Below are 21055 nucleotides of genomic sequence, written 5' to 3'. Positions count from 1 at the left end.
CTTAAGTTTCGATATTGGTGCAATGCCAGGTAAATGAGCTACATGTCCCAACCAGTTACTTACCTGCATCAAACAGCACGTTCCCTTGATTATTTGTGATCAGGAGACTATATACCATTCAATCTGCCCATGTTTGCAAAATCCAAAACAAAATATCTACTGTTAACTATGGTTCTGTGATTGGATATCAGATTTGAACAACCCTCTGGTTCATTTATGGTTGCTAGAAGTGACAATCATTCAGATGAAGCAACCCATTCTCTGCAGAAGGGATACTTTGAATCATGGTGCCTTTTTTGAGTTACCTAAGAGTTTAGGGAGGCTACAGTTTCCTATTGTTTTCTCCATGTCAATACCTCAGCCAGTCACTTGCAAATAAATCAGTAACTTTTTCTCTTGTGATACAAATTATTGTGACCACTTAAAATTTGGCATTCTTACATTTGTCCTGATGAGTGCAAGACAAACACCTTCAGCAAGACAAACACCTTCAGCAACACATCATTCATTTCAGCAATGTGCAAGTTCTGTAGTATGAAACAAATATGATTTTTAAATTTAGTAATACACATGCAAAACTTACAAAATCCATCATGCTAAAGTAATAGGAGCTTCGCTGAACAAATTAGGGTAAACTAGAGAAAGTTGGGATATGAACATCAGATATCCAACCTGTTCACTTAAATCATTTTCTTTTTCATTAACAAATTTGGATTCTTCTTTTGCCATTGTTTCACCATTATCCATCTCATCCACATTCTCAACCAATTCTTCATTATTCTCTTTTTCATGTTTCTCATCTTCAACTTCTTCATCTTGTAGAATCTCCTTCTGCAAAGAAAGATAATTTATCTTGATATATATATTTCCATTCAGATATACATTATATTTCCATTGGAAGGAAACTACAAGAAAACAAAAATGCTGAATATTCTATGATGATGATATACTAGAGTTAATTTTTTTGAAAAGAATTGTTAAATGAATAATGGATAATAGTATGTGCTTATATTTATATAGTGTCTCATTTAGGTAATATGCAAGTAACTAATTTGCAAAGTCCTGACCTTATATATACTAAGGCCAAGTATTGTAATAAATGGCATGATGAGAAATGTCTTATATATTATGTCCTATGCAAAACTGAGGTGCTAAAATGACTTTTTGAAAACTGATGTGATTTTTTAAAATGTTGCTAGAAAGCAGACATTTCCTCTATGAACACCAAGCATAAAAATTTAGCTGCTAGTAAAGCAAAGCTCTGTGTATAAACTGAAGCACCAATTCGCAGAGTTCTGTTACTATTTCACCTTGCTACCAGTTTACCAACTGTGCATTACAAATGGCAGACATCGGTAGCCACAGAATTGTAACCATCTTATATATTTTTACACATAGGTTGCATTTTTCCCTTCAGTGTTATTATCTGTTGACATAAATAAACTGCATCCACACTGTTAGGAAACATTTAGTTTACTTTATTAATCCTTCTTGGACTTTGCAAGAACACTGAATATTGCAATGTCAAACCTTTTCATGGTTCATTTAGGCAATTGTCCATTTTGAAAATTGCTAATTACAGTTGACAATGTATTCCTACTACCAGAAATAAATCTATACTTAACAGAAATTCCACATATCTGTTTATGTAATTAAGTTTATTGTTGCATACCATAAATCTTTAGGAATCCTATAAAAACTATGGGACCATGGTCGGTGGGAAACACATTTCTGGATTATAATATTTGGTTTGATAAATCAAATTTAAAACTACAATTATTTCTAATACGATAAACACTGCCATTTTTTAAACATTTACCTCAGCTATTTATAATCTTTACTTCCAAAGGCACTTATTTTAAAACATAGAAATATGAATTAATTACAATGGATGCAATCACTAATTGGAAAATTAACTGTCGAAATCTTAGTATCAGCTCAAACTGGTACTCACTCAGCTTTTTACTCTACACATTACGCTACCACAAATATTCTGTCTCAAACAGCTAAGCTGAAAAGAAATTCAAGCTTAACAAGACCTTCTTAGTGAGAGGTTGGCTTTTTTCCATCAAAGTCCTCTGTTTAATAATACTGTTTCTTTAATGGCTCTATCCACATGAGATGCCAAGAATAACAAATAAAATCTATATAATAATTCCTTTAAGATGATTTAGCTTCGCTTTATATATTCTGAACCATTAAAGTATCCCTTTTCCTCCAAATCTGAAGGTAAATAGGCTAAGGTTTACTAAACGTTTGAAACTGTATACAGTGATTCTCAAACCACTATACTGCCACTTTGAATGATTCACTTTTACTTTTTTTCATTCTATCATGGGATGTGCGTATCGGTGACAAGCAATTTTTGCCGACACATAATTGCCAAAATGATGGGCCATTTCACAGCACAGTTACGAGTTCATCAAGTGCTGCAAAACTGAAGTCATCTCCAGGCCAGACCAAATAAAGGTTTCTTTCCCCAAAATGTATTAGTGAACCAATGGGTTTTTTATATTAATCAATGATAGTTGCCATCATCTCCATCATTAAGACTCGCTTTATATTTCAGATTTACTGCTTTAAAATGATTACTCAATGGTGCTACATGGACATTCCTACACTAGCATTTATTAACCACCCATAATTGCCTAAAGTTTTAGCAAAGATCTGTAGCTCAGGTCGTGGGTGAGGTCATTGCCCTAATTGCCCTTGAGGACATTGTGCTGAGCTACCTTCTTAAATTTCAGCAGTCTTTGGGGTTTAGGTACACCTACAATGCTGTTAGGAAATGTGATTTAGGATTTTGAAACAGTGACAGTGCAGGAACAATTATACAGCTCCAAATCCGGATGGTGGTTTGCTTGGAGGAGGACTTTCAAGTAATGGTGTTCCCACGCACCAGCTGCATCTGAGTGACAGAAGTCATAGGTTTGAAAGTTGCTGTCAAGGGAGTCTGGATGAGATGCTGCAGTGCACTTTGTAGATTGTATACCCTGATGCCATCTTGCATTTGTGGTGAAGGGAATCAATGCAAAGGGAAGGTCATGGAGGGCAAATAGTTAAGTTGCTTTGTCTTGGATGGCATTGAGTTTTTGATCGTTGTTTAAGCTGGTTGCCATAGTAGTCACTTTTAGCAAAACAAAACACCTTTATTATATTAAGAAAAACAATATACAGTTTCTAAAGACAACTTAGATAATTCTTAACATAAACACTGAAAATAAATATTCAACCCTTTTGCCAGCAATATCCTTTACATGTACCCAATTTTAGTGAAATATTCTTCTTGCTTTAACTCTTAAATTTCTTACTTAACTGATAGCAATGCGGAAAATTGCACAGGCATATCCTGAGCACAAAAACCAAGCCAATCCAACCCAGCCAATTACTGTCCCATCAATCTACTCTTGATCAGCAGTAAAGTGATGGAAGGGATCATCAATAGTGCTGTTAAACAGCACCTGGTTATTAATGACCTGCTCATTGATGCTTAAATTGGATTCCATTAGGGTCACTCAACTGTTTCCTCATTACAGACTTGGTTCAAGCATTGGATAAGACAGCTGCATTCCAGAGATGAGGTGAAAGTGACAGTCTTTGACATCAAGGAGCTCTGTCGAAACTGGAGTCAATGGGGAAAACTCTCCACTGGTTGGAATCATATTTACCAGGAAGATGAGTTTCATTGTTGTAGGTCAGCCATCTGAGCCCCAAGACATCTCTGCAAGAAATCTCCTGGGTAGTGTCATCGGCTGAACCATCCTCAATGACTCTTCTTCATTAAAATGTCAGAACTTCAGATGTTCACTGATGCTTACAATGTTCAATGCCAATTGCAGCTTCTCGGATGCTGCATCATTTCATACTCAAATGCAATTATATTCACACCACAAATCAGCCAGGCAATAACCATCGCCAACAAGAAGAGAATCTAACCATTACCCTGAACATTCAATTGTATAACCATCACTGAATCTGCCACCATCAATATTCTGATCTTCATCATTGACTAGAAACTGAACTAGGTAGCCTTCTTAATACTGTGACTATAACAGTAGGTCAGAGGATAGGGAGCCTGCAGCGTATAACACATCTCTTGACTTCTCAAAATTTGTCCATCGACTAAAAGTCATAATCAGGAGTGTAATCAAGCACTTCCCACTTTCCTGGATGAACGCATTGCCGAAGACACTACCACCATCAAGCCCACTTGATTTGCACCACAACCACCAACAATCGCTCCCTACAGTGCCTCCATAGTAGCAACACTATTACTTACATGATGCATTGCAGAAATTCACCAATCTTCTCTGCATAGAACCTTCAAAATGCACAGTTACTTTCATCTAGAAAGACAAAGGCAGCTGTACATGGAACACCACCTGCAAAATGCCCTGTAAGCTAATCACCATCCTGGAAACTTCAGGAGTCTACAGGCCTGTCAGCCTGACATCACTAGTAGGAAAACTGATGGAGGTTATAATTTGAGGTGTGGTAAATATATACTTAGAGAAAAATAAGTTCATGCTAGACAGTCAACATGGCTTAGTCAAGGGCAGGTCATGTCTGACAAATTTGACTGAGTTCTTTGAGATGACAGAGGCAGTGGATGACGGTAATGCTAGGAATGTTATATATTTGGACTTTCAAAAAGCATTTGATACAGTACCACATAACAGGTTGATTAGCAAATTAGAAATGTTTGGGATCGATGAGTCATTTCATACTACTCTACTATACATTCTACTACTCACATGCCTAATGGAGACTGTGGGATTATTTTTAATGGTCGCTTCCAGTCTCTTCTTAAATTCCCCTCTTTGGTTTTATTTCCTTGTACATTTTTCCAAATTCAGCCTATTCTCAATTGTATTTTCTACGTGACATCTGTCAGAAGCATACATTCTCTTCTTCATTTTGTTCTTTATCTTAATTCTCTTTCTCAAAGTGCAATAAAATGTTGGAACTGACTATCTTGTACCTTTGAGGGAATAAACCTCAACTGTGTCTAAAATAATGGTTAGCATCTTTAGGGAGATGGTCCCTATACAGGTTAGAAGTACGCAGACGGATTGGCAATAGATGGCCGGCTAACTTGAACCATGAGATAATGCAGGAGTTCCTCAAGATGATCCACCTTGTTGAGTGGTGTGCCAGTTTGGAAGTTGGCAAGGGTGATTGTTCCTTAGTAGAGTGCAGTCAGAGCTAAGTCCCTGGTACTGCAGTTGGCTCAGCTGTACAGAACGGGAGGAAGAGAAATGGAACACTAATAGTGATGGAGATTTGTTTATTGGGAGAACAGACAGGCATTTATATAACGTGACTCCAGGGTGCGTGCTGCCTTGCTGGTGCATAGGTCCAGGATGTCACAGAGTCGGTGCGAGACACTCTAACCAGAGATCATGATCCATGCTAGTACCAACAGCATAGCTAAGATGGGAAACAAGGTCCTGAAAGCAGATTTCGAGGAGCTCAGAAGCGGATTAAAAAGCAAGGCAGTAAATACAGTAATCTCAGGATCAGCAGTCCCACATACTGGCGAACATACAAAAAAGGAGAATTAAGCTATTGAACATGTGGCTGGAGAAATGGTATATGAGGGAATACATCAAATTTCTGAGGTATTGAGTTCGATTCTGGGGAAAAAGAGACATGTGCAACATTGACAGGTAACATTTAAGCTGGATCATGACTAATACCCTTACAGGGAAATGTGCTGCTGCTGTTGGTAACTGTTTAAACTAGTTTGGGGTGGGGCAAACACACCAAGAGGAAATGCAGATTGGCGGGAAGCAAAACTGGTAAAGGCATAGAAAAATACTTAGCAAATTTAGAAGAAAGATTAAGGAATGGCAAGCATAAAATTGAATCAGAATACCGAATAACGTTAAAAAGGCAGATTTAACAGGAATCTATCTGAATGCATGTTAAATTCACGAAATGTTTGATAATTTAAGACACAAATATAGATCGTTGGGTATAATTTAATTATCATTATAAAGATGTGGCTATAGTGTAACCAAGATTGGGAACTGACAATGCAAGGATACTCATCATTTAAGAAGGAAAAGCAAAAATGAAAGGAAGATGTTGTAGCACTCTTAGAGTTATTGAAATCCACAGCACAGAAAAAGGCCCTTTGACCTACTGCATATATTAGTCAAAAACAACCAGAAGGGTCCAGACCCAAACGTCAGCTTTCCCGCTCCTCTGATGCTGCTTGGCCTACTGTGTTCATTCAACTCTACACCTTGTTACCTCATCTAACCATTCTGATCTCATTTTCCAGCACTTGATCCCTAGCCTTATGAATATCTAAATACTTAAATGTTGTGAGGGCTTATGCTTGGACCACCCTTACAGCCAGTTAGCTCCAGATTTCCACTACCCTCCAAGTGAAAAAGATTTTCTTCACAACTCTTCAAAATCTTCTGCCCCAATTCATTGATCCTTCCACCAAGGGGTGAAGTTTCTTCTTGTCTACCCTATCTATGCCCCTCATAATTTTATATATCTCAATCACTTCCCCTCTCAATCTCCTTTGTTCTAAGGAAAACAGCTGTCTGTTCAATCTCTCTTCAGAGCTGCAATTCACCAGCCCAAGCAACATCCTGGTAAATCTCTGCAGCTTGTCCAGTGCTATCTCTCCTATATGGATTCTAGAACTGCACACAATATTCGAACTGTATCTAACCAACACTTTATGTAATTCCAGCATAATCCCCTGATCTTAAATTTATGCCTCAAGTAACAAAGGCAAGTATACCATAAGTCTTCCTAACCAATTTCTCCACCTGTCCCAATACTTTGATGAACATATGTTTCTCGGTGCTTCCGAGGATCCCACCATTCATCATGTATTCCCTTACTTTATTTGTCCTGCCCAGTGCATCATCTCACATTTATCTGGGCTGAATTTCAATTAACACTGATCAGTCTGTCTGACCAGCGTGTCTATATCCTCCTGTAATTTAAAGCTGTCTTCCTCACTATTATTTACCCACCAATTTTTGTATTGTTTGCAAACTTACTGATCAACCCTCCTACATTCAAGTCTAAATTATTTAAATAAACCACAAGCAGCAAGTGCTCCAAAATCGACTCCTGTGGGATCCCACTGGACACAAACGTGCAGCCTGAAAAGCACACCCAGCTTAGAGTCACTCAGCCAATTCTCAATCCAATTTGTCAAAATTCTTTGAATCATGTGGGCTCTTACCTTTACTATCAATCTCCCATGCAGGATTTTATCAAAAGCCTTGCTGAAGTCCAGGTAGACCACATTAAAAACATTGCCCTCAACTACACACTTGGTCACCTCTTTGAAAAGTTCAATCAAGTTGGTCAGACATGACATCCCCTAACAAAACCATGCTGACTGTTCTTAATCCCTGTCTCGTCAAAAGCAGATTAATTCTGTCTCTCAGAACTGCTTTCAGAACTGTTGCCCCACTACTGAGGTTAAACTGACCAACCAGTAGTTTCTTAGTTTACACTATGCTCCCTTCTTGAATAAGAATTAGGAATGAACTTGGTACATTACTGAGAGGGGCTCAAGATGTAGCATCAGTTTGAATGCAACTAAGAAACAATAAGGGGCAGTAGATATTGCTGGGAGCTGTTTATAGGCCCCCAGATAATAATGAATGTTAGGCACTGTGTTTTCATTCTACCATTCAATGGTCATTTCCATGTAGCTGCATTTGGCCCATATCCCTTAATACCTTCACTTAATAAAAAAGTATCTCAGATTTAAAATTAACAATTGATCCAGCATCCAGGTTGATTGGATTGGTGGAAGGTAGACTATAAAAGCATCTTTAGGTGTGTGGAAAGATTAACTGGGGCAAACTACAGGTGGTGACAGGAATTTATAGTGGAGAACAGGGAAACAGAGGGGAAATTGATCAATAACTCTGTAGCTGTCGTTATGGAAGAAGATACAGGATTACTTCTCCTACAATTATTATGCAACTAAGTGACTTGTGAATCTGAGGAACTAAACAAAATTAGTACTGGTAAAAAGACAATACTTCAAAAATTAACTGGATTGAAAGTTGACAAAATCCCCTAGATCAGTTACATCACAGAGTTAAAGGAGAAAGCTACAGAAATAGTTGTTAACTTTCAGATTTTAAAGGTTCCTGCAGGTTGGTATATAGCAAATGTAACCTCTAAGAAGGGAGTTAGAGGCAGAATGGAGAACTACATGGCTGTTAGTTTGACGTAAGTAGTAGGGAAAGTGCTAGTGTCTAAGAGAGCTGAAAATGGGTGCAGCAGTGAGCCATTCATGTCAGCTCTGCCATTCAATGAGATCATGGCTGATCTGATAATCCTCATCTCCACATTTCTGCCTTTTCCCTATAATCCTTGATTACTTTGCTGATAAAAAAAGCCTGTATATCTCAGCTGTAAATCAACTTAACAACCTAATCTCAGCAGTCCTCTATGGTAAAGAATGCCACAGGTTCACTACCCTCGGAAAGAAGAAATTTCTCCTCACATCAGTCTTAAATGAGAGACCCCTTATTCTGAGAATATGCCCACAGTTTTGAAACTTACTCTTAAGTAGAAATAAACTTTGTGTAACTACCCTGTCAAGTCCCCAAGAATCTTGTATGTTTCAATAGGTCACCGCTCATTCCTTTAAACAGTTACAGGTTGCCATTCTGAAAATGCTCACCTTATCCCAATTCTCTGCATTCTATTAGTTATCAAATTCTCTATCCAAGCTCAGAGTAAATGAAGTCACCACAGTCTCAGACGACCGTAGGGCTACTCTCTCATGAAATACAAGTGGCAGTGAGTTTAACCTGATGGTCTACGGCTATTTACATTTACAAATTATTTTGATGTGGGAATGAATTGTAAATATTTTCAAATTTATGGATGACACAAAATTATATGAAGGCAGTTTCAAGGGGATTTCAAGATGCTAAGGGAATGAGCAATAATATGCCAGATATTTTTACACATATGTGAGGAATAAGAGAATGACCAGAGTAAGAATAGAGCTGATCAAGAATTGTAAAGGAATTTGTGCACGGAACTGAAAGAGATAGGAGAAGTTCTTAATGAATAGTTTTCTTCAATATTCACAACTGAGAGGGTCCTAGTTGTAGGGGAGGACAGTGTGAAACAGGCTGCTAGACTAGAGGAGGTGAATGTTAGTAAGGAAGATGTACTAGGAATTTTGAGCAACTTGAAAATAGGTAAGTCCCCCAGGTCTGATGGGATTTATCCAAGGATTCTATGGGAAGCGAGGGAAGAGATCGCAGGGCCTTTGGCAGTGATCTTTTCATCCTCACTGTCCACTGACATTGTGCTGGAAGATCAGAGAGTGGCAAACGTCATTCTCTTGTTCTAAAAAGGGAATAGGGGTAACCCCAGAAATTACAGGCCACTTAGTCTTACTTCAGTGGTGGGAAAATTATTGGAAAGGGCTCTGAGAGATAAGATTTATGATCACTTGGATAGAGACAGTTTGATTCGGGATAGTCAGCATGGATTTGTGAGGGGTAGATCATGCCTCACAAACCTTACTGAATTCTTTGAAGAGGTGACCAAACACGTGGACGAAGGTAGAGTAGTGGATGTGGTATACATGGATTTAAGTAAGGAATTTGATAAGGTTCCCCATTGGTAGGCTCATGCAGAAGGTAAGGAGGCATGGATAGACGGAAATGTGGCAGATTGGATTCAGAATTGGCTGACACTTAGAAAACAAAGGGTGGTGATGGACGGAAAATATTCAACATGGAGCTCAGTTACGAGTGGTGTACCACAAGGGTGTACTCTGGGTCCTCTTCTATTTGTGATTTTTGTAAATGATTTGGATGTAGGAGTGGAAGGATGGATTAGTACGTTCGCAGATAATACGAAGGTGGGTCGAGTTGTGGATAGTGCAAAGGGCTGTTCTAGGTTACAAAGCAACATTGATAGGATGCAGAGATGGGCTGAGAAGTGGCAGATGGAATTTAACACTGAAAAGTGTGAGGTGACTCATTTTGAAAGGAAAAACTTGAAAAGAGATTACAGGGTTAAAAGAAAGATTCTTGGCAGTGTGGAGGAGCAGAGGGATCTTGGGTTCATGTCCACAGTTCCCTGAAAGCTGCCTCCCAGGTGGATAGAGTTGTTCAGAGGCATATGGTGTGTTAGCTTTCATTAATAAAGGGATTGAGTTCAAGAGCTGTGAAGTTATGCTCCAGCTGTACAAACCCTGGATCGGCCACATCTGGAGTATTGTGTCCAGTTCTGGTTGCCTCATCACAGGAAAGATGTGGAAACTTTGGAAAAGATGCAGAGGAGATTTACCAGGATATTGCCTGGAATGGAGGGAAGGTCTTACAAAGAAAGGTTGAGAGAAGTAGGGCTTCTCTCTATAGAGTGACGAAGGATGCGAGGTGATTTGGCAGATGTGTACAAAATGATCAGAGGTATAGAATGGACAGGCGGAGGCTTTTTCCTGGGGTGAAGGTAGCTATTACAAGGGAGCATTGTTTTAAAGTGAGTGAAGGTAGATATAGGAGAGATGTCGGAGATAGGTTCTTTCGAGGGTGGTAGGGGCATGGAATCATTTCCAGAGAGGGTAGTGGAGTCAGTCTCATTAGGAGCATCTAAGTGGCTATTAGATAGGCATATGGATGATCATATAAGGTAGGGGACTGAGGTTAGATAGACCTTAGGTTTAGGGTAAAAGTTTGGCACAACATCATGAGCTGAAGGGCCTGTACTGTGCTGTACTGTTCTGTTCTATGTTAAATGGAAATAAATGTGAAATTATCTATTTTGTGGAAAAAAAAGAACAGTTGAATGTTTCTTAAATTTCAAGAGATGTTGAAAGTGTTGATTTCCAAATGTCCCTGTTCATGAGTCACTAAAACTCAAGATGCAGGTTCAGCAAGCAGTTAGGAAGGCAAATGGAATGTTGGATGTCACTGCAAGAGAATTTCAGTACAGAAATCAGGATGTCTTGCTGCAATTGTATGGGCCATGGTAAGATAACACCTGTAGTATTGCATAAAGTTTTGGTCTCCTATCTAAGGAAGTATATAATTGCAATAGAGAAAGTGCAATCGAGTTTTACCAGACAAATTCCTAGCATGGCAGAATGTTTAATTAAGAAAGTTAAGGAAACTAGGCCTGTATTCTTTAGAGTTTGAAGAAGGACAGTTGAATTCAATGAAACTTTCAAAATTCTTATTGGGCCTCACAAGAGGAATGAAGGTAAAATGTTCCTCCTGGCCGGTGACTGTACACATAATCTCAGGATAAGGGGTGGGCCTCTTAAGACTGAGATGTGGAATTTCTTATTCAGAGAGTGATGAATTTTTGGAATTCTGTACCCCAGAGGGCTGCAGAAGCTTAATCACTAAACGCGTTCAAGACAGAAAGCATTAGATTTCTGGAGAATATTGACATCAAAGGATAGGTAGACTTTATGGGAAACGAGCACAGAAGCTAAACAATGACTTTGCACAGAATTTCATAGGGGCCTGAGTGAAGTATGCAATAGCAAGATATATGACAGAATTGGATGAGAAGTTCAGCAAGGCCTACCTCAATGTTGGGAGCAACTTGCTGCATCTTTTATGCATTTGCCAAGTAGGGCGGTATATTCTCTCTAGGCATTGGTGAGTTGCCAAACAAAGGGAAATATAGTGTGCTAAATGCTTCATTAATACCTTGACATGGTTTATCAATATTCAGCTTCCTGTCTTACCAAACGCACTGAATAATGTAGATGTCAGGAATTCTTGACATGGAAGTACCTGGCAAATTCAGCAGACTGCTGGCTGAGAGACGCTTCCGTGTTGTTTAACAGAAAGCAATATCTCAGGGCACAATCTAGGAGCATCAGCTACACACAACCCATGTCCATGGACATGGGCATCTGATATACACCAATCCTTCATGATCATAATGGCATCTCTCTGATACACTTCCATAGCAGAGCACAGTACCAACTATCACAGAAGGCTGCTGAAGAGCACTGTGCATACAGGGACAGGCACCGAGCTCACAGATTGCAGCAGTTTGCATCTAAAGGCTTGTTCATTTGTTCTTTTAGTGCTTATTTGCATGCTTGCACCATACATGTTTTATTTTTCCATGCCTGTTAGTACTTTGGTGATTCAAGCAGAACCAAAGGCCATCAGTACTTCTTGTTTTGTGTAGACACACAGTCTGCTCATCATGAGGGAATTGTGCAAGGGGGTCTTGTGGTTGCATTCATGAAGGGCATGCAATGATGTCAATCTAACACACACAGCTTGGGCCAGCTGTCTTCATGGCAAACAGACTGCACACTTATTCAACCAAACAGCCATGTCCAAAACTAGCTGTGGGCTAGTTCTCACTCCAGTCAAGGGGCGGCAGAACACTTGGCTGCAAGGGGACACCAGTATCATCAGTCACAGGCACAGCCCACACACAGTTCAGTGACTTGGCCATGGTCAGTCGCCACCTTGGGCCAGTCAAGGTTGGAAGAACTATCTGAATACAATCAGCAAGTGGCAAAGGTCAGTCCTACAGGTTCAGCAGCAGCAGTCAGGAAACTTGTGCATTGTCAGTCAGTGAGGTACAAACACAGTGGTCAGGGATCTGGTCAACACAACAAAAGCAGTCAGAGTCCTGGGGGCCCAATGGCTGATCGTTGATAGAGTAGGGGACAGCAGAGTGACATGTCAAAAGGTGTTGGAGAGCAGAAACTGGGGCTGGGGAAAGCAGGGGCATACTTGGAAGTAGGGAGAAAGACAGTGATGGGGGTAAACTCACGGTGTTTAGGGGATACATGGAACAGTACTGGTTGGCATGGTAGAGGGGCTATTGACAGTGATCACCAGGGTGGCCTCCATGGGGGGAGCATAGATGACAATGTGGGCATTATTAAAGAGTAATGTCAGCTTTCAGGAGCAAGGAGAACAATTGCAGGTGAAGATCAATGTGGAGGAAGGCATATGGGTAGAATGGGCTATAAGGGTACAGTGAGGCAAAAGGGGATTTGGGGATTTGAGGTGGGGGTGGGGGATGGTGGTATTGGCAAACAAGCAGAGCCAGTACTGATGGTATGTGCTGAGAGTTGCATTCCCTACCATCATTTGCTGTTTACTGGATGTAAAATGCAACTGGTAATTGGCTGGGCTATTGCCCGGGGAGAGTGGAGTCATGCCAGTTTGATGGGCAAAAGCATGGGATCCATATCTGCTAGATACTAGGACAGTGAAGGGACAAAACATGAAGCGTGCATTGCAAACTAGTGCTAAATTTTATTGGAAATCATGGTTTCAACCATTTGTAATGCATGCAGCCAGGACATGCTTAAAGAACAAATGCTGATCTAAGGTACTCTGGTGCTTTCAAACCTAACATTGTCATGTCAGTGATACAAATGTTACAGGCAATGAGTTAAGGAGGAGAATGCTGGCCACAACCATCCTATCACTTGTAAAACTTGATGGGATGATGGAAACGTGTAGTATAATGACTGACTGTCCTGAATTCAATTACAAGTTTCATAAGGTCCCATGAGTTTGGGATGAAAAGTGTGTCAGAGGGCAGCAATCAATCCCTTTTAGATGTAAATATGTTGGTTACTCAACCAATACCAAGTTGGTTCACATAGTCATAGTCATAGTCATAGTCATAGAGGTTTACAGCAAGGAAACAGACCCTTCAGTCCAACTCGGCCGTGCCAACCAAATATCCAAAATAAATCTAGTCCCATTTGCCAGCATTTGGCCCATATCCCTCAAAACCACTCCTATTTGTATGGCCATCCACATTTTTTTTACATGTTGTAATTGTATCAACCCCCAACACTTCCTCTGGCAGCTCATGCCTTGCACACACCACCTTCTATGAAAAAGTGGCCCTGAGGTTCCTTTTACATCTTTCCCCTCTCATCTTAACCTATGCCCTCCAATTTTGGACTTCCCCACCCTGGGGAAAAGACCTTATCTATTTGCACTATCCATGCCCCTCATGATTTTACAAACTTCTATAAGGTCACCCTTCAGGCTCTGACACTCCAGGGAAAATAGGCCCAGCCTATTTAGTCTCTTCCTATAGCTGGCAACATCCTCGTAAGTCTTTTCCAAACTCTTTCAAGTTTGTCCTAATCATATATTGTATATATCACAGTACATTATGGTGAAAAGCCATTTTGAGTACTAACAGTTTCCTGTACCGTTTTCAAGCACATTTTTTAAATTTGTAAGACATGAGAGTCACTGGTTGGCCAGCGTTTATTGCTTGTCCCCAATTGCCCTTGACAACCTTAGTTCAAGTCTGGATAGAAGAGCTGAATTCCGTAGGTAAGGTGAGGACGACAGCCCTTGACATCAATGCTGCATTTGACCAGGTGTGCCATCAAGGAGCATTGGCAAAACTGGAATCAATGGATATTAAGGAGCAAACTCTCCTGTGGTTGGAGTCATACCGTGCACGTAGAAAGACGGTCGTGGTTGATGGTGGTCAATCATTCCCATGAACAGGAACACCATCACCTTCAAATTCCCCTCCAAGCTGCACACCATTCCTAACTTGGAAATATATCGCCATTCCTTCAGTCTCTGGATCAAAATCCTGGAGTTCCCTCCCCAATGGCATTGTGGATCAACCCACATCAGTGGTTCAAGAAGGTAGCTCACCACCACCTTCTCAATGCTCAATCAGAATCATGGTGAAGCAGATGCCAGGACTTCTGAAGATGTGATCCTGGTGCTTGGAGTGGTCTGAGGAGAGCTGTCCAGTATAGGTCAGTTAGGGTGCACTACATCACCTTAACGTCCTGTGCCTTAAACAATTGGAGCAGGAAATGAAGTGATGTCATTGATGCTGCCAAATTGGAGTAATTGGAGCAGTCTTTCAAAGAGAATGATAGAATGATGCAAAGACTGAGCTAGAGGAAGCTGTCCTTGCTGCATTTGCACTACTATGCAGACAGGACCTGACTGACACCTGGCTCCAATAGATGGAAGCTGCTGTCAAAGACCGTCAATCATTGCCTGAAAAATATGTGGTCTTAAGGGCAACCTTAAGCCTCTATTTTTTTTATGTTTGCTTCTGCTCGCTGTAAGTAAAAGCTCATTTCTGGAATTGTCCAATTGCTTGTGTATGTGATGTCCCCCTACTGGACAATGAAAATATGAGGGCATCCAGTGGGCACCGGGGACAAAGTAGTGATATTGTGGAGAGGGTGTTTAGCTGGATGTAGTAAGGACAGGTGAACTGTGTAGTGTGCCAGTTAAACATTGGCTAGCGAAAGACAATGGGGTTCTGAGCAGGAAGGAGCATCAACTGCATGCAGCTGAAAGAAAAGAGTATGCGATAAATGTCAGCACAGAGGACACCCTGTCTTTATTTAAACCGCATTATGGGAAAACACTTTTCAATACTGAAAATATAAATGAGATTCTCACACTTGATATTAGAGAGAAACAAAGGAATGGAACAGAAGGAACGTTTAGTGGAAGTTTGCTGCAAATCAGATTGAAGCAATTTCTTGTAATTCATTGTTTTGAACTAATCTGTTACCATAAAGTAACCAATCAACTTCATTAATCATCAATTCTTCCCTTCATCATTAAGTTTTCAATCTTCTAGTTCTCACTTGTGTCCCGAAAGGAGGAATTAGACTGCCATTATACAGACTCTCAATTTTTCATATATTCATTTCAGTAAATATTCTACTGATGGCAGAGTGTGCTGTGAACTGATGATCCTTTCTTTTTATAACTTGAGATGAGTGGCTGAGCAGAAGGCAAGTACCAAGTTTGAAAAATGTGAAAAGACAGGATAAAAATGAGTGCAATAGCTTCAGAAGAAACCTGAGAAATTGCAAATAATCCGCAAATCACTTCAAAGACTTTTTGGATTAAATCAGACACAGTCTAAATGGACTATTCAACAAACCAGGTACATAGCTATTTGAATTTGATCCAGTCCAATGTTGTGTTGATCTGGACAAATACACAGCATGGGAATGGAAAGGAAAATCCAACAATTTTATATTTGCGACTGACTCACAACAGTCTCATTTTGTGTCTGCCAAAGTGGAATTTCATCCCAAATTGCTTCAGTTGCTATGTGTAGAACCATCTACGGCCAATGTAAAAATCCTTTGCCTCAGGGGATTTTCTCTCCCCTTGATTTGGTTTACTTTTCTAAAAGTGGTAAATTAGTCTGCTTCATTCACCAATGATACTGGTTTTGGCAGAACCTTTGCAAATAAATTATATCCCCTAGATAAATCTAAAGAAATTCCACATTTGTGCAGACTAGTCCTGCGTGTCATGATGAATTTAGAAGCTGGCCTGTGATAATGAAACTCCAACGCTTCAAACACTGACAGATAAAACACATTTTATAGTATCAGTTAATATCCTGCATGCCAATTTTCAAAAACATACAAGAAGCAATACTACATTAAATTATCTGGAGATTTTGCTTGATACCAAGGTTTTTCTCCTTTTATGCCCACCCAGGGAAACTGACCTAACCCTATTGGTTTTGATAGAGGACTGAAATATTTAGTCAATCTTTTGCTTTTTTTAAAAACACATACAACTGACAAGACACCTATCCAAATAAGGTTTACTGCAATACTGTCCCAGGAAGAATCATGGATCTCAGAAATGCCTAATGAAAAAGGGAACAGGAGAAAACAGTTACCAAAGCTGTTTCAATCATAGCGTGAATGCGGAATTAAATAAATATAAAAATATTCAAAGATGTGTTTAAAAAAAAATTGGAAGCCTTCTGTCAGTAAATTAGAGTGGAACATAGCCTGTGTTCATCCTACAGATGTTTGTTTTGGCAAGCTGCCATGTTAATATTGCAGTGGTATCTTGGTACTATATTGCCTGGATCACTGTGCCAGCTGAACATTTCTTTTAAGTTTTTTTTAAAATGTGCTGCTTTCTCAAATACCAGACTAGTGTCAAAGAAGAACAATTCTCACTTCTACTATGATTGATCCTGAGCTACTAATACATCTGCTTCAAACACAGCATTGACTATCAGGAAGCATAGTTCTTCATTTATTCTATGATATCTGCAGTGGATGGACATAATACACCCCGATCCCAATGCTGATAAAACAGAATAAATAAGGAATGGTGTCCTTGTATAACTGCCCAAATTACTTCCCTCCTACACATCTAAATAATAATGGGATTGCATTGCTAAGTTTGGATCTCATATCGCTAATGTGAAGCTAGTACCACTGTAGTCAAAAAGTATCAAGTAATTGCTCCCCTTGTCAATGTTGCTATCTATTCATTTCTAATAAACCACACTCTTAGTATAAAGGTATTACAGGGTTGATCAGACTTAAAGTACACCACAATATCATTTCTCCAATATGTTTGAACAAGATAAACTTTAATTAAATACAGTTTGAAAAAATACAGATGAATGATCTAAAATAATTTTTCTACTGTAAAAATATACATTGTACAACTATTAATATGGTTTAAAAATATAACAAGTGCAGAAGTATATGCAAGTGTGAAAAAACATTTTAAAAATTGGATTAAATCTTGTGTGAATAAATAGTTAATTCCTCCAATATCAAATGTTACAATTTAAGTTCATTCAAAAATAACTGTGGCAACAGTTCCATTTGCAATTAAGAACAGCTTTAATAGCAGTTTTTTTAACATCATCAAGATAATGTTTTGGTATCCTAATATATTTATATGTACGGATGTCATTAATGAACCTTTGTCTTGCTACAGGAGGTAGAGATTGTTGTCTCAAATAGGGTGCCCTGCATCCACGCCATAGATTAGATTAGATTAGATTCCCTACAGTGTGGGAACAGGCCCTTTGGCCCAACAAGTCCACACCACCCCTTGAAGCATCCCACCCAGACCCATCCCCCTATAACCCACACACCCCTGAACACTACCGGCAATTTAGTATGGCCGATCCACCTAGCCTGCACATCTTTGGACTGTGGGAGGAAACCGGAGCACCCGGAGGAAACCCACACAGACATGGGGAGAATGTGCAAACTCCACACAGTCAGTCGCCCAAGGCTGGAATCGAACCCGGGTCTCTGGTGCTGTGAGGCTGCAGTGCTAACCACTGAGCCACCGTGCCGGCCGAGCTGCAGCTGTTTCTTCTACATTCTACATTGTTTAAGCCAGTGCATTTGAAGTCCTTTCACTTTGTGACAATGTAAAATTTATTCTAGAATATTTTCTTATCAACTTGTTCAGAAATGCTGCAACATGCTTCTGAATTAAGTGGATCTGAACCTAGGCTTACTAGTTCAGACGTAGGGACTCTGCCACCGTGCCTCAAAAGCCCTAAATTTATCTTACATTGTCCTGTGAGATACATCCAAGCTAAGTAAACCTGATATAATTTAAATCTGTAAATTGTTTCATTACTTTAAGAGAGACAGAAAACAAATTTCTGTGATGCCAGTTAAATATTCTATGATGCTATGACGCTAAGAATCACAAATTTTAACTCTCAACTAGTTGCATACTCAAATAAGAGCATAAGACATAGGTGTGGAAGTAAGGCCATTCGGCCCATCGAATCCACTCTGCCATTTAATCATGGGCATTTCAACTCCACTTACCCAAACTCTCCCCATAGCCCTTAACTCCTTGCAAGATCAAGAATTATCAATCTCTGCCTTGAAGACATTTAACGTCGCGGCCAAAACCACGCTCCATGGCAATGAATTCCACAGGCTCACCACTCTCCGGCTGAAGAAATGTCTCCTCATTCCTGTTCTAAATTTACCCCCTCTAATTTTAAGGCTGTGCCCACGGGTCCTAGTCTCCCCAGCTAACGGAAACAACCTCCCAGCATCCACCCTTTCTAAGTCATGCATTATCTTGTATGTTTCTGTTAGATCTCCCCTCAACCTTCTAAACTCCAATGAATACAATCCCAGTATCCTCAACCGTTCATCGTATGTTAGGCCCACCATTCGAGGGATCATTCATGTGAATCTCCGCTAGATATACTCTAGTGCCAGTATGTCCTTCCTGAGGTGTGGGGCCCAAAATTGGACACAGTATTCTAAATGAGGCCTAACTAGAGCTTTATAAAGTCTCAGAAGCACATCACTGCTTTTATATTCCAACCCTCTTGAAACATCCATGACAATGACACATCCATGTTTCTAGCAACACAATTGCTTCAGCATTCTCTGAGCTATGTTGATTACTGTTATCAATTCTTACTTCTATAGCCAAAAAGTAAAAGGAGGTATATGGAAGGAAACCGAAGACAGGCAGGGCCATCAAAGAGTACAAAGAGAGCAGGAAAGAACTCAAACAAGGAATTAGGAGGGCTAAAAGGGGCCATGAAGTATATTTGACCAACTGGATTATGCAAAATCCCAAGGCATTAGGTAAGGAAAGGATAGATCTACTAAAGGAGACAGGACAGAATGCGTGCATGGAGCCGGAAGAAGTGGGTGAGGACCTTAATACATACATCGATATTTACAAAGGAGAAGGACATGGCAGATGGTGAGACGTGAGAGTGGTATGTTGGTATCTGTGAGATGTCAGTATTAAAAAAAGGTGGTGGTGCTGGGTTTTTGAAACCATAAAAAACTACCAGAGGCCAGCACAACAGGATATAGGGCCACTGGGATGTGGGAGGACGTTGCTTCTCTTTCTCCATTCTACAAAAAGGCTCCATGGTGGTGTCGGTACCAATAATCTCTGTCTCCCTGGATCCTCTTGCCCCTTCCTTCGCACTTGAACTTTACATTCGGGTTAGGGAAGAGAGGAGCAGGTCCGAGGCTAAAATTGAAATAAGGAGAACTTCGAGTGCATGAAAGCCGAGCTAGCTAAAGTGATTTGGCAAATTATGGTAAAGGCCGGGTCAATAGAGATGCAATAGCAGACAACTAAGGGAATATTTCAGAGTACTCAGAGCAGATGCACTAAAAAAAATTTCAAGGGATGGATCCTGCCATCTGTGGTTAACAAGAAACGTTAATGAGTGTGAAACTAAAATAAAAAGCAATTGTTTGAGCAAAGACAGGTGACAAGTCAAAAGATTGGATAGAATATAAAAACTGCAAAGAATGGCCAAGAAAATAAAAAGGGAAGGATTACAGAATGAGATAAAGGAAGTCAGAAATATAAAACAAAAGGTAAGAGTTTCTATAAGTAGTTAAAGCAAAAAAGAGTTGCAAAGTAAATGTTGGTCTTATAGAAAGTGAGACTATAGAATTATAAGTAGAAAATGAGAGAAGAATTGTATGGGAGATTTGCATCAGTTTTCACCATCGAGGAGAGAGTAAAATTTCAGGAACAGTGGTAAATTGGGAAACAGAAGAGAGGGAAGAACTCAGAAAAAATTCTAATCACCAGAGAAGTGGTATTGACTAAATTATTAGAGTTATGGTTTGACAAGCACCGGGGACCTGATGGACTTCATCCTAGGGTCTTAAAGTGGCTGGTAGCATAGTCCATGCACTGGATTTAGTTTTCCAAAGCTCCCTTGATTCATGGACAATCCCATTATATTGGAAGATAGTGAATGTAACCCCCTTATTTAAATAGAACAGCAGACAGAAAACACGAACTGTTCAAACAGCACACTTCAATAATTTTAAGTTGATCGGACAGAGACAACATGGTTTTGTGGAAAGGAAATGATTTTTAACCAATGTTTTAGAGTCCTTTGAGGATGCAACATATCCTGTGGATAAAGGGTTACCAATGGAAATTCTGTGCTGAGATTTACATATGGCATTTGATAAAGTACAACACCAAAAGTTATTGTAGAAAATAAAGGCTCATGGTGTAGCAAGTAACATATTGACATGGATAGAGGACTCTGTGACTAACATAAAGCATTAAACACACAAAAATATTTTTTTTCAGGTTGGTAAGATGTAATAAGTGGTGTACAATAAGATTCAGTGCAAGGATCTCAAATGTTTACAAATTATTTAAATGACTTAGATGAAGGGACAGAGGTTCCATTGCCAAATTTACAGATGACACAAAGATAGATGGGAAAGAAAGTTTTGACAAGGACAAAAGGAGATTTACAAAAAGAACTG

At 39.7% G+C, this 21055-nt stretch overlaps 1 protein-coding gene across 1 annotated transcript in view; it reads right to left on the bottom strand.

Annotated features, from left to right (window-relative positions):
- rpgra (retinitis pigmentosa GTPase regulator a) overlaps positions 1-21055 on the bottom strand; it is an 88780-nt gene that overhangs the window by 10591 nt on the left and 57134 nt on the right. Inside the window, exon 15 of the mRNA XM_048540121.2 lies at positions 673-831. Coding sequence (XP_048396078.2) covers positions 673-831 — 159 coding nt within the window. The remainder of the gene's footprint in view (positions 1-672; positions 832-21055) is intronic.

The sequence above is a fragment of the Stegostoma tigrinum genome, chromosome 12, assembly GCF_030684315.1.
Source record: "Stegostoma tigrinum isolate sSteTig4 chromosome 12, sSteTig4.hap1, whole genome shotgun sequence".
Classification (NCBI taxonomy): Eukaryota; Metazoa; Chordata; class Chondrichthyes; order Orectolobiformes; family Stegostomatidae; genus Stegostoma; species Stegostoma tigrinum.
The sequence above is the reverse complement of the archived record's forward strand: the minus strand, read 5'-3'. Positions and strand labels throughout refer to the sequence as shown.